Source organism: Rhinopithecus roxellana, chromosome 17 (assembly GCF_007565055.1).
Source record: "Rhinopithecus roxellana isolate Shanxi Qingling chromosome 17, ASM756505v1, whole genome shotgun sequence".
NCBI classification, from domain to species: Eukaryota; Metazoa; Chordata; class Mammalia; order Primates; family Cercopithecidae; genus Rhinopithecus; species Rhinopithecus roxellana.
Genome location: NC_044565.1, coordinates 59502295 through 59515914, shown reverse-complemented (window position 1 = coordinate 59515914; position 13620 = coordinate 59502295). Strand labels below are relative to the sequence as shown.

At 36.3% G+C, this 13620-nt stretch overlaps 1 protein-coding gene across 5 annotated transcripts in view; it reads right to left on the bottom strand.

Annotated features, from left to right (window-relative positions):
- Positions 1 to 1047: 1047 nt before the first annotated feature.
- Positions 1048 to 13620, bottom strand: part of GEN1 (GEN1 Holliday junction 5' flap endonuclease) — a 31835-nt gene continuing 19262 nt past the window's right edge. For all 5 annotated transcript variants that reach the window (XM_030921043.1, XM_010354838.2, XM_030921044.1 and 2 more), the window contains 6 exons: positions 13518 to 13554; positions 13351 to 13431; positions 12204 to 12334; positions 5499 to 5560; positions 3152 to 3295; positions 1048 to 2664 (listed from right to left, as the gene is read on the bottom strand). In XM_030921043.1, the coding sequence (XP_030776903.1) occupies positions 1346 to 2664; positions 3152 to 3295; positions 5499 to 5560; positions 12204 to 12334; positions 13351 to 13431; positions 13518 to 13554 (1774 nt within the window). In that variant the 3' untranslated portion in view covers positions 1048 to 1345. The remainder of the gene's footprint in view (positions 2665 to 3151; positions 3296 to 5498; positions 5561 to 12203; positions 12335 to 13350; positions 13432 to 13517; positions 13555 to 13620) is intronic.

Sequence of the window (13620 nt, the reverse complement as noted above, 5' to 3'; positions counted from 1 at the left end):
TGAAACCCTGTCTCTACTTAAAAATACAAAAAACTAGCCAGGCGACGAGGCGGGCGCCTGTAGTCCCAGCTACTCGTGAGGCTGAGGCAGGAGAATGGCGTAAACCCGGGAGGCGTAGCTTGCAGTGAGCTGAGATCCGGCCACTGCACTCCAGCCTGGGTGGCAAAGCGAGACTCCATCTCAAAAAAAAAAAAAAAAAACAAAAACAAAAAAAAACAATCAAACAAACACAAACAAAATACAATGATCATTGCACAACTGGTCTTGTATTCTACAACCTTGATGAACTCACTTTATCAGTTTTAATAGTTTTCTAGTGGATTTCTTAGAATTTCATACAATCTTGTCACCTGCAGAGACAATTTTCCTCTTCAATCTGGATACCTCTCTAGAATTTTTGAGTGCGACCTAAATTAATGCAAGATTTAATAGTTGGTGGTATTAAAGTCAATATTGCATAGATTTAAAACAAAAGGGGGAAAAGTGCTACAGAAGGAAAAAATAGAAAAATAAAAAAATTAGCAGGCAAGAAAACTGATTCCCACAGGATTATTAGTTAGCTATGTGATCCTGGGCAAGTTTCTAATCCTCTTGGATTAGAAATACATTTGATTTTCCAAATCTTCTTCCACTTGATATATCTATGAACTTCTGGGGATACATAAGTTACTTTGCTCAGTTTATTCAGCCATTACAAGCATGATTTTTACTAAACATACTGACATCTTCTCTCCTTTTCTATTTTTGCCCCTCAAAAAAGAGACTAAGACACCAAAAGTGGAAGAGCACACTAAAGGTATCTTCACACTCAGGGAGAATGTAACTCTCAGGAAAGAGTTATAATGGAAGACTTGCAAGGCCTTCCAAGGTGGAAGAGCACACTAAAGGTATCTTCACACTTAGGGAGAAAATAACTTAGGAAAGAGAGTTATAACGGAAGACCTTGCAAGGCCTTAAAAGAATGCAGAGAAGTATAAAGAATTATCCTCTTGGGAACAACCTGGAATATAAATACTTTAGAGGCTTGTGGAAGTAAAAGTAAAAATGAACAAAGAGATGAAGCATTTACTCTGTCAAGTACTATACCAATATTTTAAAACCACAATTAAAGAATAATAAGGACATAATAATGACATGCATTATCAGAAGTTTTCAATACAGAGGATCTTTTAAAACCCGAGTTTTAGGCGACATTTTTAAAATCACAATTTTGATTAAAATGGTGTTTCATGACATAGAGAATATTAAAATTTTTACCACACATGAACTAGATACCTTCCCTCTGTCTCTGCTATTGCTGAAGAACTAAAATAATAAGTTACACTTAAGTGTTTTAAAGTTCCTTTCAAGTGCTTTGAAATCTTAGTTTTAATCTCTGGAGTAAAGGAAGAGGACTATCCAAACAAGTAACAGAGTTGGTTTCTTTCTTATGACATTGTAGAGAACTCAGAGAACTTTTTGCTGAATCTGGGAAACAGCTTTCTTCATTTTCAGCTGTTTTATAAGATCTGACACACTGTTCACTTTCTTTAATATGTATCTTAGGGCTACCCAACTTGTTGTGGCCACTTTCTTTGAACTGGGATGTATTTTGCTTTTGAGAACTGTGCTTCATTCTTTGAGTTGTGTACTTAGCTCTCTCAAACACTGGGGCACTTTGTTCATCAGAGGAATGTCTGTTAAGGCAAACACTCTTCTTCATTAAAATTTTCTGAGTGGTTTGCGTATCAACTTTTCTACTATGATCTAAAGCACTACTTGGTGATCTAACATTGCAGGTCTTTACTACTGTGTTACTGATAGAATAAGGTACAGAAGTATTGACTTTAGAGTTTTCCTGAAGCAGTTGGTCTCCTTTTAGAACTTTAGAGTCTCTGGATTCATTTTGCAAGGGAATTCCTGGAAGATCCTTTGAAAGATGTGATGTACAATCAGAACCACTGTTAGCAATATAAGGTTCTTTTACACTAAGTATGGACAAAGTTTTCAGGTTGACATCTGGCTGTAGACTATCCTGAGGATATGATGATTTTATAAATATTCGTTCCTTTAAAGGCAAATCCTGAAGACATAAATCAGTAATGCCAGAAAGTAGATGCTCTTCAGGACTAATCCTATCAGAATCCTCATCCAACACTTTCTTTATGTTTGCAGTATACTTTTCTGATTCACATGACAGTTGTTCTGGGATATTTTCAAAGCCACCAGGGATGGCTGATAGCTCTGATTCAACTTCTGATTTTAAACCGTGAGAAAAAGTATTCCTTTGAATAGTTGGAGAATTACTAAAAGATGTACCTTCCCAGTCAATAGCGCTCAAGTGTAGATCAGTAATCACAGATATATTATGAGATGAGGTACTGGGTTGACTAGATTCTGAAATTAGAGACTTACTGACAGCTTTAATTTGCTGTATAGCCAAAGGTCTTGGAGAAGACATGAACTGTTCTTGTACATTCAAACATGGAGTAGGTTTAGGTAAAAGCAAGCTATTCAATGAGGCAGATATAGATTCCTGTGGTAATGCAGAATCAGGGGAAATCCCCAAATTTAACTTGGAATTCTGCTTATGGAAGATTTCACATGTGGGTTTTAAAGTCATGTGTGACTGAAAGCTCATTACTTCATCTGGTTCTGGCAAATTATTTTCTTTAGGCTTAATACCTGAAAAGAAAAAAATACATACAATCAACATTTATTTTCTTTGCTTTAACTTGGGTAAAAAAAAATAAGTAAACAGTTCAGAGAGAAATCTGTATGAATTTTTTTTGGTTTTTGGTCTCAGTGCATTCCTAGATTATAAAATATTTCCCTCTGAAAACAACTGAGCTGTTTTCCTCACTGAGTTCTGGGAAATGAAGAAAATGTATTTAAAACCCGAATATGCTATAAATAGTAGCTGCTGACCAATTGGTCAGTATAACTATTATTATTAACACTTGGTTAAACCGTCAGTAGACAGAGCAGAATGTTTTATTCCTGGCTTTTCAGCTTTAAAAGAAAGTATGTGAAGACAAGGAAGAATACAATTCTTGACTCTTGATTTTATAGATTTTTCAGTAAAATTTAGACAGAGTAGATTCAAACAGAAGAGGTGGCTCTTCTATAACATTTGCATGTGGCATAAATAGCTATCAAACCCAAAACTTACGTTTTTGTTTCTTCCCTTTAATTTCTAACTTTTGTTTTTGGTAAATAGCAACGATCTCAGGATATGCTGCTTCAAACAATGATTCTTCTTCTATTGTTAGCAGAGCAAATTCTGCATGTTGTTTATCTTCCACAGCATAATGTTCTAAAAGATTAAAAACACAGCAAAGCATCCTTAATTACGCATTTTAAAAAAATCCAATTGGCCAGGCTTGGTGGCTCACACCTGTAATCCAGCACTTTGGGAAGCCAAGGCGGGCTGATCATGATGTCAGGAATTCGAGAACAGCCTGACCAACACGAGACCAGCCTGACCAACATGGTGAAACCCCATCTCTACTGAAAATACAAAAATTAGCCGGGCGTGCTGGCATGTGCCTGTAATCCCAGCTACTCGGGAGGCTGAGGCAAGAGAATCACTTGAACCCGGGAGGTGGAGGTTGCAGTGAGCCAAGATTGCACCACTGCACTCCAGCCTGGGCAACAAGAGCAAAACTCCATCTAAAAAAAAAAAAAAAAAAAAAAAATTCAATCTTTCCAGGTAACTAGGTTTACCAGGTAAAATAAGTCATTCACAAATGAACTTTCATTGCAAATCTTGCTTTATAACACCTATATTCTAACAATCTGTTGATAGCAGTACATAATTTATTTTCTTTTTGCCTGGCAATAGCTGGAGATTCTTTCTAAATTAGAACTTTAAATTCTCTTATTTCAGAGATGGTAGCAGTAGCTGAAAGAACAGAAAACTTTGTTTAGGTAAGGTTGGTTGGTTTAATTCAGTTAAGTAAGTGTTAAAATTCCAGGTAAGAAATGAAATAGCTTCCTAAAACTCAACATCAGCTTTCTTTAGTGATGGCTTCTGAAAAGAACACAATTGAAAGGGTCATCAAAAGCATTACTACTTTCCAGGCCGGACGCAGTGGCTCACGTCTGTAATCCCAGCACTTTGGGAGGCCGAAGCGGGTGGAACACCTGCGGTCAGGAGTTCGAGACCACCCAGACCAAAATCGGAAACCTCCATCTCTACTACAAATACAAAAATTAGCCAGGCATGATGGCAGGTGCCTGTAACCCCACCTACTCAGGAGACTGAGGCAGGAGAATCACTTAAGCCCAGGAGGCAAAAGTTGCTGTGAGCCAAGATGGTGCCACTGCACTCTCCAGCCAGGGCAACAGAGCAAGACTCCGTCTCAAGAAAAAAAAAAAAAAAGTATTACTACTTCCCAGATTGTTGTTTCAGAGGGTATCAATGTCTCAAGCCCAATCTAACTGGACTTACAAGCAATTAATAAATGAAAATAAAAATGTTCATACGTAAATTTACAGTACAGTGTATTTATAAACAGTACACTAGATTCTTGGGTTTATATGTGGGCAAAACTATAAAATAAGCCAAATTATAAAGAAAATACTGGTAAGTTTAAAGCAAAACAAAGAGAATGAGTGATCTTAAAAGTGTTCCTTAGTTAAACTAGCTTGGAGTACATTTTCTCCTGTAATAGCTCCCACGAGGATCAGTGAAAATGGGTATCTGATCCTCAGTTCTTGACAGGAGAGATGCATTGCCAAACTGAAATTAGTATCATTTTCTTTCCTGAAAATATACTAGTCGGTGTAACTGTTTCTAAATACTTTTCAAAATTCTTCAGCATTCTATCTTTCTCTTACTGCTTGGAATGATTTATCTAATTCTCTGTAATTTCATTCTTCAAAGTTACCTACAGCTTAAACTTTCATTGGACAAACCTATTCTCTCAAATATGATCATACAGTTTAATTTCAAAGCCAAACAGAAATCAACTTGGTGCCATTTTCCATTTTAAATTATCTGTGTTTCACTATCTCCAGTTTGGGAGCTAATTCAGAGTTCACTGTATTTCTGTCTGTAGCAAAAATAAGAATAATATGACAATAAAAAATTCCCACTGAAAACTAAGCAGGGTTAAAGAAAAGGAAAGGAAGTGTATTCCAGGGGTATTTTATTATATATGACATTGAATGACCAGAGCATTTGTAAAAGCATATTTGAGAAATATAAGTAAAAATTATTTCAGCATTACTTCCTTAAACATTACAAAAGAAATGTCAAATTAGGACATTAAAATAAAATCAAAGTTTATCATGTTTACTATTAGTCAAAACCTATCTAAAATAACACAGGCAAACTATGAAATCAACCAGTGGTGCATGTGATGGGTTTCATCTTTATTTTTCACACACATGCTGTGTGTATATATATATATATATATACACACACACACACACACACACACACGTAGAATATTTACTAGACATACATGGTCAAATATTATAAATGGAATATTTTGCTTAAAGGGAATACATACCAGGCTTTTCCCATTCTATTTCAAAACAATGAACTCCATTTCTGATTCGGGTCTTAACAATTCTGAAAAACAAATTCATTTAATGAAGTCTAATCGCATAAGATATTTGGAAATTTTCCATTTGTAACCTGAATAATTTCCATAGTTTTTTTTTTCCCCCAAGTAAAAACATTTAAAGGAATTACTGCCTAGTCCTTTTTTATTTTTTTTTTATTTTTTATTTTTTTTATTATACTTTAAGTTCTAGGGTACATGTGCATAACGTGCAGGTTTGTTACATATGTATACTTATGCCATGTTGGTGTGCTGCACCCACCAACTCGTCAGCACCCATCAATTCATCATTTATATCATGTATAACTCCCCAGTGCAATCCCTCCCTCCTCCCCCCTCCCCATGATAGGCCCCAGTGTGTGATGATCCCCTTCCCGAGTCCAAGTGATCTCATTGTTCAGTTCCCACCTATGAGTGAGAACATGCGGTGTTTGGTTTTCTCTTCTTGTGATAGTTTGCTAAGAATGATGGTTTCCAGCTGCATCCATGTCCCTACAAAGGACGCAAACTCATCCTTTTTTATGGCTGCATAGTATTCCATGGTGTATATGTGCCACATTTTCTTAATCCAGTCTGTCACAGATGGACATTTGGGTTGATTCCAAGTCTTTGCTATTGTGAATAGTGCCGCAATAAACATACGTGTGCATGTGTCTTTGTAGGAGAATAATTTATAATCCTTTGGGTATATACCCAGTAGTGGGATGGCTGGGTCATATGGTACATCTAGTTCTAGATCCTTGAGGAATTGCCATACTGTTTTCCATAATGGTTGAACTAGTTTACAATCCCACCAACAGTGTCAAAGCGTTCCTATTTCTCCACATCCTCTCCAACACCTGTTGTTTCCTGACTTCTTAATGATTGCCATTCTAACTGGTGTGAGATGGTATCTCATTGTGGTTTTGATTTGCATTTCTCTGATGGCGAGTGATGATGAGCATTTTTTCATGTGTCTGTTGGCTGTATGAATGTCTTCTTTTGAGAAATGTCTGTTCATATCCTTTGCCCACTTTTTGATGGGGTTGTTTGTTTTTTTCTTGTATATTTGTTTGAGTTCTTTGTAGATTCTGGATATTAGCCCTTTGTCAGATGAGTAGGTTGCAAAAATGTTCTCCCATTCTGTAGGTTGCCTGTTCACTCTGATGGTAGTTTCTTTTGCTGTGCAAAAGCTCTTTAGTTTAATTAGATCCCATTTGTCAATTTTGGCTTTTGCTGCTGTTGCTTTTGGTGTTTTAGACATGAAGTCCTTGCCCATGCCTTGCCATGCCTATGTCCTGCATGGTGCTACCTAGATTTTCTTCTAGGGTTTTTATGGTATTAGGTCTAACATTTAAGTCTCTAATCCATCTTGAATTAATCTTCGTATAAGGGGTAAGGAAAGGATCCAGTTTCAGCTTTCTACTTATGGCTAGCCAATTTTCCCAGCACCATTTATTAAATAGGGAATCCTTTCCCCATTTCTTGTTTCTCTCAGGTTTGTCAAAGATCAGATGGCTGTAGATGTGTGGTATTATTTCTGAGGACTCTGTTCTGTTCCATTGGTCTATATCTCTGTTTTGGTACCAGTACCATGCTGTTTTGGTTACTGTAGCCTTGTAGTATAGTTTGAAGTCAGGTAGCGTGACGCCTCCAGCTTTGTCCTTTTGACTTAGGATTGTCTTGGCAATGCGGGCTCTTTTTTGGTTCCATATGAACTTTAAAGCAGTTTTTTCCAATTCTGTGAAGAAAGTCATTGGTAGCTTGATGGGGATGGCATTGAATCTATAAATAACCTTGGGCAGTATGGCCATTTTCACAATATTGATTCTTCCTATCCATGAGCATGGTATGTTCTTCCATTTGTTTGTGTCCTCTTTTATTTCACTGAGCAGTGGTTTGTAGTTCTCCTTGAAGAGGTCCTTTACATCCCTTGTAAGTTGGATTCCTAGGTATTTTATTCTCTTTGAAGCAATTGTGAATGGAAGTTCATTCCTGATTTGGCTCTCTGCTTGTCTGTTACTGGTGTATAAGAATGCTTGTGATTTTTGCACATTAATTTTGTATCCTGAGACTTTGCTGAAGTTGCTTATCAGCTTAAGGAGATTTTGGGCTGAGACAATGGGGTTTTCTAAATATACAATCATGTCATCTGCAAACAGGGACAATTTGACTTCTTCTTTTCCTAACTGGATACCCTTGATTTCTTTCTCTTGCCTGATTGCCCTAGCCAGAACTTCCAACACTATGTTGAATAGGAGTGGTGAGAGAGGGCATCCCTGTCTTGTGCCAGTTTTCAAAGGGAATTTTTCCAGTTTTTGCCCATTCAGAATGATATTAGCTGTGGGTTTGTCATAAATAGCTCTTATCATTTTGAGGTACGTTCCATCAATACCGAATTTATTGAGTGTTTTTAGCATGAAGGGCTGTTGAATTTTGTCAAAAGCCTTTTCTGCATCTATTGAGATAATCATGTGGTTCTTGTCTTTGGTTCTGTTTCTATGCTGGATTACGTTTATTGATTTGCGAATGTTGAACCAGCCTTGCATCCCGGGGATGAAGCCCACTTGATCATGGTGGATAAGCTTTTTGATGTGCTGCTGAATCCGGTTTGCCAGTATTTTATTGAGAATTTTTGCATCGATGTTCATCAGGGATATTGGTCTAAAATTCTCTTTTTTTGTTGTGTCTCTGCCAGGCTTTGGTATCAGGATGATGTTGGCCTCATAAAATGAGTTAGGGAGGATTCCCTCTTTTTCTGTTGATTGGAATAGTTTCAGAAGGAATGGTACCAGCTCCTCCTTGTACCTCTGGTAGAATTCAGCTGTGAATCCATCTGGTCCTGGACTTTTTTTGGTGGGTAGGCTATTAATTGTTGCCTCAATTTCATAGCCTGCTATTGGTCTATTCAGGGATTCAACTTCTTCCTGGTTTAGCCTTGGGAGAGTGTAAGTGTCCAGGAAATTATCCATTTCTTCTAGATTTTCTAGTTTATTCAAAAGATAATATTGTTAGGTACATAGAGTTTATTATTATTAGATCTTCTAAGTCAATTGTTTCTTACCTTATTATGCAGTGTTCCTCACCTCCACAATAATGATTTTTGTTTTAAAGTTTGTTATATTACTTTGGTAAGTACAGTATTTGCCTACTAAGTGTTCTTAAATCTTTTATTTTCAAATTCTGTGTAGTATTATTCTACATGTACCTTATAAGCTGAATATTGCTGAGTTTTATTTACTTAACCAATATAATATGTCTTTTAATAGGTGAGTTTAATCTGCTTACATTTTTGGTGATTACTGATATAGCTGCTGGATTCATTCATGCATCTTATCTTGTTTGCTGTCACCAGCTTTTTCTTTGTTCCTTCCACCTTCTTTCTTCCTGTATTCTTTTGGTTTGATAGTTTTACTTTCTTATTTTAATTGTGCTGGTTTGGAAGACAGATTATATTTCTAGCAGGTGTTTGAATGCATACTTTGGGAGTTTTGGCTTATCATCATCATCATCATGTATTAATCATTACATACTATACAAATATTTACATATATAATTTTTTCTAGTCAGTTTATTAAATTATCCGAATATGTTTTAATCAATTCCTGGGCTGACGTATTTCTTGTAATTCACATCTTCCCTCTGTGTTCATTTTTTCTCTTGCTGACGTATACCCTTTAACAACACTTTTCTTTGAGTCTTGCTCTGTTTGCCCAGGCTGGAGTGCAGTGATGCCATCTCAGCTCACTGTAACCTCTGCCTCCTGGGTTCAAGAGATCTTGTGCCTCAGCATCCCAAGTAGATGGGATTACAGGCGTGTGCCACCACGCCCAGCTAATGTTTTGTATTTACAGTAGAGAGGGGTTTTCGCTACGTTGGCCGGAATGGTCTAGCACCCCTGGCCTCAAGTGATCCGCCTCCTTCGGCCTCCCAAAGTGCTGATCCAGGCATAAGCCACCAAGCCCAGCCCTTTAACAGCACTTTTAAGGAAGGTTTATGAGTGGTAAACTCTCTTAGTCTTCATATGTTTAAAAACGCTTTTCCTATGAATAATGTTTTAATGATTTCAAGGTTGTAAATTATTTTTACTCGGTACTTCGAAACATCACTCCAGCATCTTCTGGCATCTATTACTGTTATGAAAGATGTGTGCTATCAGATAGTTGACCTTTTTTCTTTGATAGTTCCCGGCAAACTGTTTATTCTGAAAAATTTCAAACCTTTATAAAAGTTGCAGAAATAGTACAATGAATACTCACATGCTATTACTGAGATTCATCAATTGTTAACATTTTATCACATTTGCTTTCTCCATTTGCAAGTTAGTTGCAAACAAGTCTCATGGCACATCGCCCCTAAATACTGCAGCCTATGTAGAGTATTTCCCTACACTGCCACAAAAAACTATCACACTCTGGAAGTTTAACACTGATACAATATACAGACCATATTCAAATTTCCCTAATTGTCCTAAAAAAAAGTCCTTTATGACTTAAAAACAATTCAGAATTCAATCAGGATCATTTTTCTCAAATTGTGTTGTCTCTTTATTTTAATCCAGAAAAACTACCTAGATTTTTTTTGTTTGATTTTTGAAGAGTCCAGCATAATAGCTCCACAGAATGTTTTTCACTTGGATTCATTAGAGTATTTCCTCATGATTAGATACATATTAAACTTTTTTTTTTTTTTTTTGAGACAGGGTCTCACTCTGTCACAGTTTGGAATGCAGTGGTGTGATCTCAGCTCACTGCAACCTCCACCTCCCACGCTCAAGCAATCCTCCCAACTCAGCCTTCCAAGTAGCTGGGATCACAGGTGCTCTCCACCATGCCTGGCTAATTTTTCGTATTTTTGGAAGAGATGGGTGTTGAACTCCTGAGTTCAGTCGATCCACCGGCCTCAGCCTCCCAAAATGCTGGGATTACAGGTGCGAGCCACCATGCCCTGCCTAGCTCAAGCTTTTTTGGCAAAAATATTATATAATGTGGTATCTTTCTCAGTTTAACATATTAGAAAGCATATGAAATCAGTCTATTGTCCTTTTATTGGAAATTAATCATTTAGTTAAACTGACGTCCACTGGATTTCTCCACTTTTGAAGATATCATTTTTCCTTTGTAATTAATTTGTAGAGTGGTACTTGAGACTGTGACTATCCTTTCTCTCCAGCAATCTTTCATCTAATGGTTTTAACATCCATTGATGATTGTTGCCTTTTTGATACTTTTTAAGATACTCCTTTTATCGTTGATGTCTACAATATGCCTTGGGTATTTTATGTATTATGACTATAATTTGGAGTATAACTTTATCTGTCTTAAATTTTGGAAAACTCTCAGACATCATTATCTTTTCAAAATTACTTTTCAACCTTTTCTTTTATTAGCTTCTAGGAATTAATCCAAAACTACTCTTAAGCATTTTTTATATGAGAGTCTTTGAAATGATTTCTCTTCCAAATTACTAATTTTTTTTTGACCAAGTTCAGCCTAGAGTCCCCTATATTGCTTTTTATTTCAACAACAATTTTTAAGCTAATAGTTCACTTTTTATATCCATCCATTTACACACACTTTTATAATTTTGCCTTCTGTTGCTTACAGACATGTCTTCATCTTTTTGAGGATTCTAGCATTCTGAAAGGCCAACCACACCCACCCCTTGCATAAAACCTGTCAGACTGTTTTAAAACTTAATTTAATCTAAAGTGAATTCATGACTTTTGATTTTTAAAATATTATATTTCTTTATATGTTAAGCTTTCTTTTTCAATTCTTTTATATTTTATCTGTCTTCACTTCTATCTCTCTAGTCTTTTTGAGTGATTGCCAGTAGGCTTTCTGGGTTTCAGGCAACATTTGGTTAGTTTTTTATTGTCTACCCCAGCCTCTTATCTCCTGATAGGAACAGAGAAATTCCACCCTAGCTACTGGGTTTCAAGAAATAAGCCTGACTCCATCAACATCTTGAACTTTTGGTCCCTGTTTTTTTTTTTCTCTGAAGTGATTTACCTCCTGGATGATACTGCTGGCTTCTAGATTTAAGGCTCTGCAAAACCAGTTTTAGGTCCCACATTACCTTTACACGTTTGTTCCTTTCCTGGTCCATTGAAACAGTTGTCTTATAAAGGCTGGCTATATCCTTTTATGCTTGTTTCTTTTTTTTTTTTTTGAGACGGAGTCTCTCTCTGTCGCCCAGGCTGGAGTGCAGTGGCCGGATCTCAGCTCACTGCAAGCTCCGCCTCCCAAGTTTAGGCCATTCTCCTGCCTCAGCCTCCCGAGTAGCTGGGACTACAGGTGCCCGCCACCTCGCCCGGCTAGTTTTTTGTATTTTTTTAGTAGAGACGGGGTTTCACTGGGTTAGCCAGGATGGTCTCGATCTCCTGACCTCGTGATCCGCCCATCTCGGCCTCCCAAAGTGCTGGGATTACAGGCTTGAGCCACCGCGCCCGGCCACTTGTTTCTTTTTATAATCTATTATTACTATGTGTTTGAAGTAGAAAAGTATGATAAAGCATGACCTACTATGTTGTTCTGATTATAAGCTTTTACTATTCCAGGAGGCCTTTCCTCCACCTTTACAAAAACAAGCTTAAAGATATTAGGAATATTTTATTTATAAGATATTCAAGTAAAAACACCATCTTCACCATACAGTTCTTTACATTACCGAATGGGCTGTAGTTGATTAGAGTTTCTGCTACCAAGCTTTCTTTCTATCATGTCGTAACGGGTCAAAAGTACCAGCAATTTCTCACATGCATAGTGATTGGGCCACTCCATTTTTTCAAGAGTAAATCTCTGTAAATATAATAAAAATAAAACAAGATTTTGTTACCTCTTGGAGACAAATAGCACTCCTAGGTGATATTAATAATTTTTCCTTTAGAATTAACATAAGTTAAAGTAGTATCAATGAGAATATTCTAGAAAGAATAAGCCTCCTAAAGAAGAATCATTATTGTATAATGATTAAGAGTGAAGGCTCTTGGTTTGAACACCAGGATGATATTTCTTAGATGTTGGGTAACTCACTTAACCTCTCTTAGCCTCAGTTTTACCATCTGTAATGTGAAGATATTATAACCCAGTTCACAGATCATAAAGACTGAGATTACATGTAATGCGTTAAACATAACAGCAAATTTAAATGTCTAATAAATGTTGGCTGCCATTATTAATGTGGCTGTCATTATTAATATTTGTAAGTACCCAGCTGTTGCAATTTATTGAACCTCTCCATGTCCCTAGCCACTATATTAGGAGTTAATATAATCTCATTTAATCCTCATGGTGACTTCATGAGAACAAATATACATATGTAACAAACCTGCACGTTATGCACATGTACCCTAGAACTTAAAGTATAATAAAATATATATATATATTATTTCTATTTTGAGAATAATACACATCCAGGGTCACACAGTAAATGGAATATGGTCCAAATTTAAATTTAGGTCATTAATTTCAGATCTCAATGTTTTTTGTAAATGATACTACCTTCCATAATTATATACTTGATCTTGACATTCTCTTGTTATTAAACCCTCTTCCCCCAAAATATCTTTGGATGCAATATATCCATGTATGCTAATTAAGGCATCTTCTAAAACAGCATAACTGTACTTTGTCTTATAGTGTGCAAAGTATGGCTACTGTATGGCAAATGAGAGATTAGAAATAAATGCTGAAAAAATATAAGAGCTGCCTGTCTTAAGTTTAAACTTCCTCTCACACCAATCAGAGTGAATATCTGCTCCTATCTTTCCAGCATATAACTTCATATGGTAAAGCAAGAATTTATTTTCAGATACCTGAAACAATAACAAATCAGGTCTTTGGTACCTGATAACCTTCACCAATTTATCCTTGTTTAAAAGGAATTCTTGAATAACCTAGCAAGAAAAAAGAAAATAGGAATTGAGACTTAAACTTCTAAGAAAGCTTCTACAATTAATACAGTTGAATTACTGGATATTACCTCATGGAATGGGAATCCCTCACAACTGCAAGCTTTCCTGAAAAAAAAATTATATATATGTTATTACTATAATCAGACAATTTTAGACTCTGAAATCATCTCA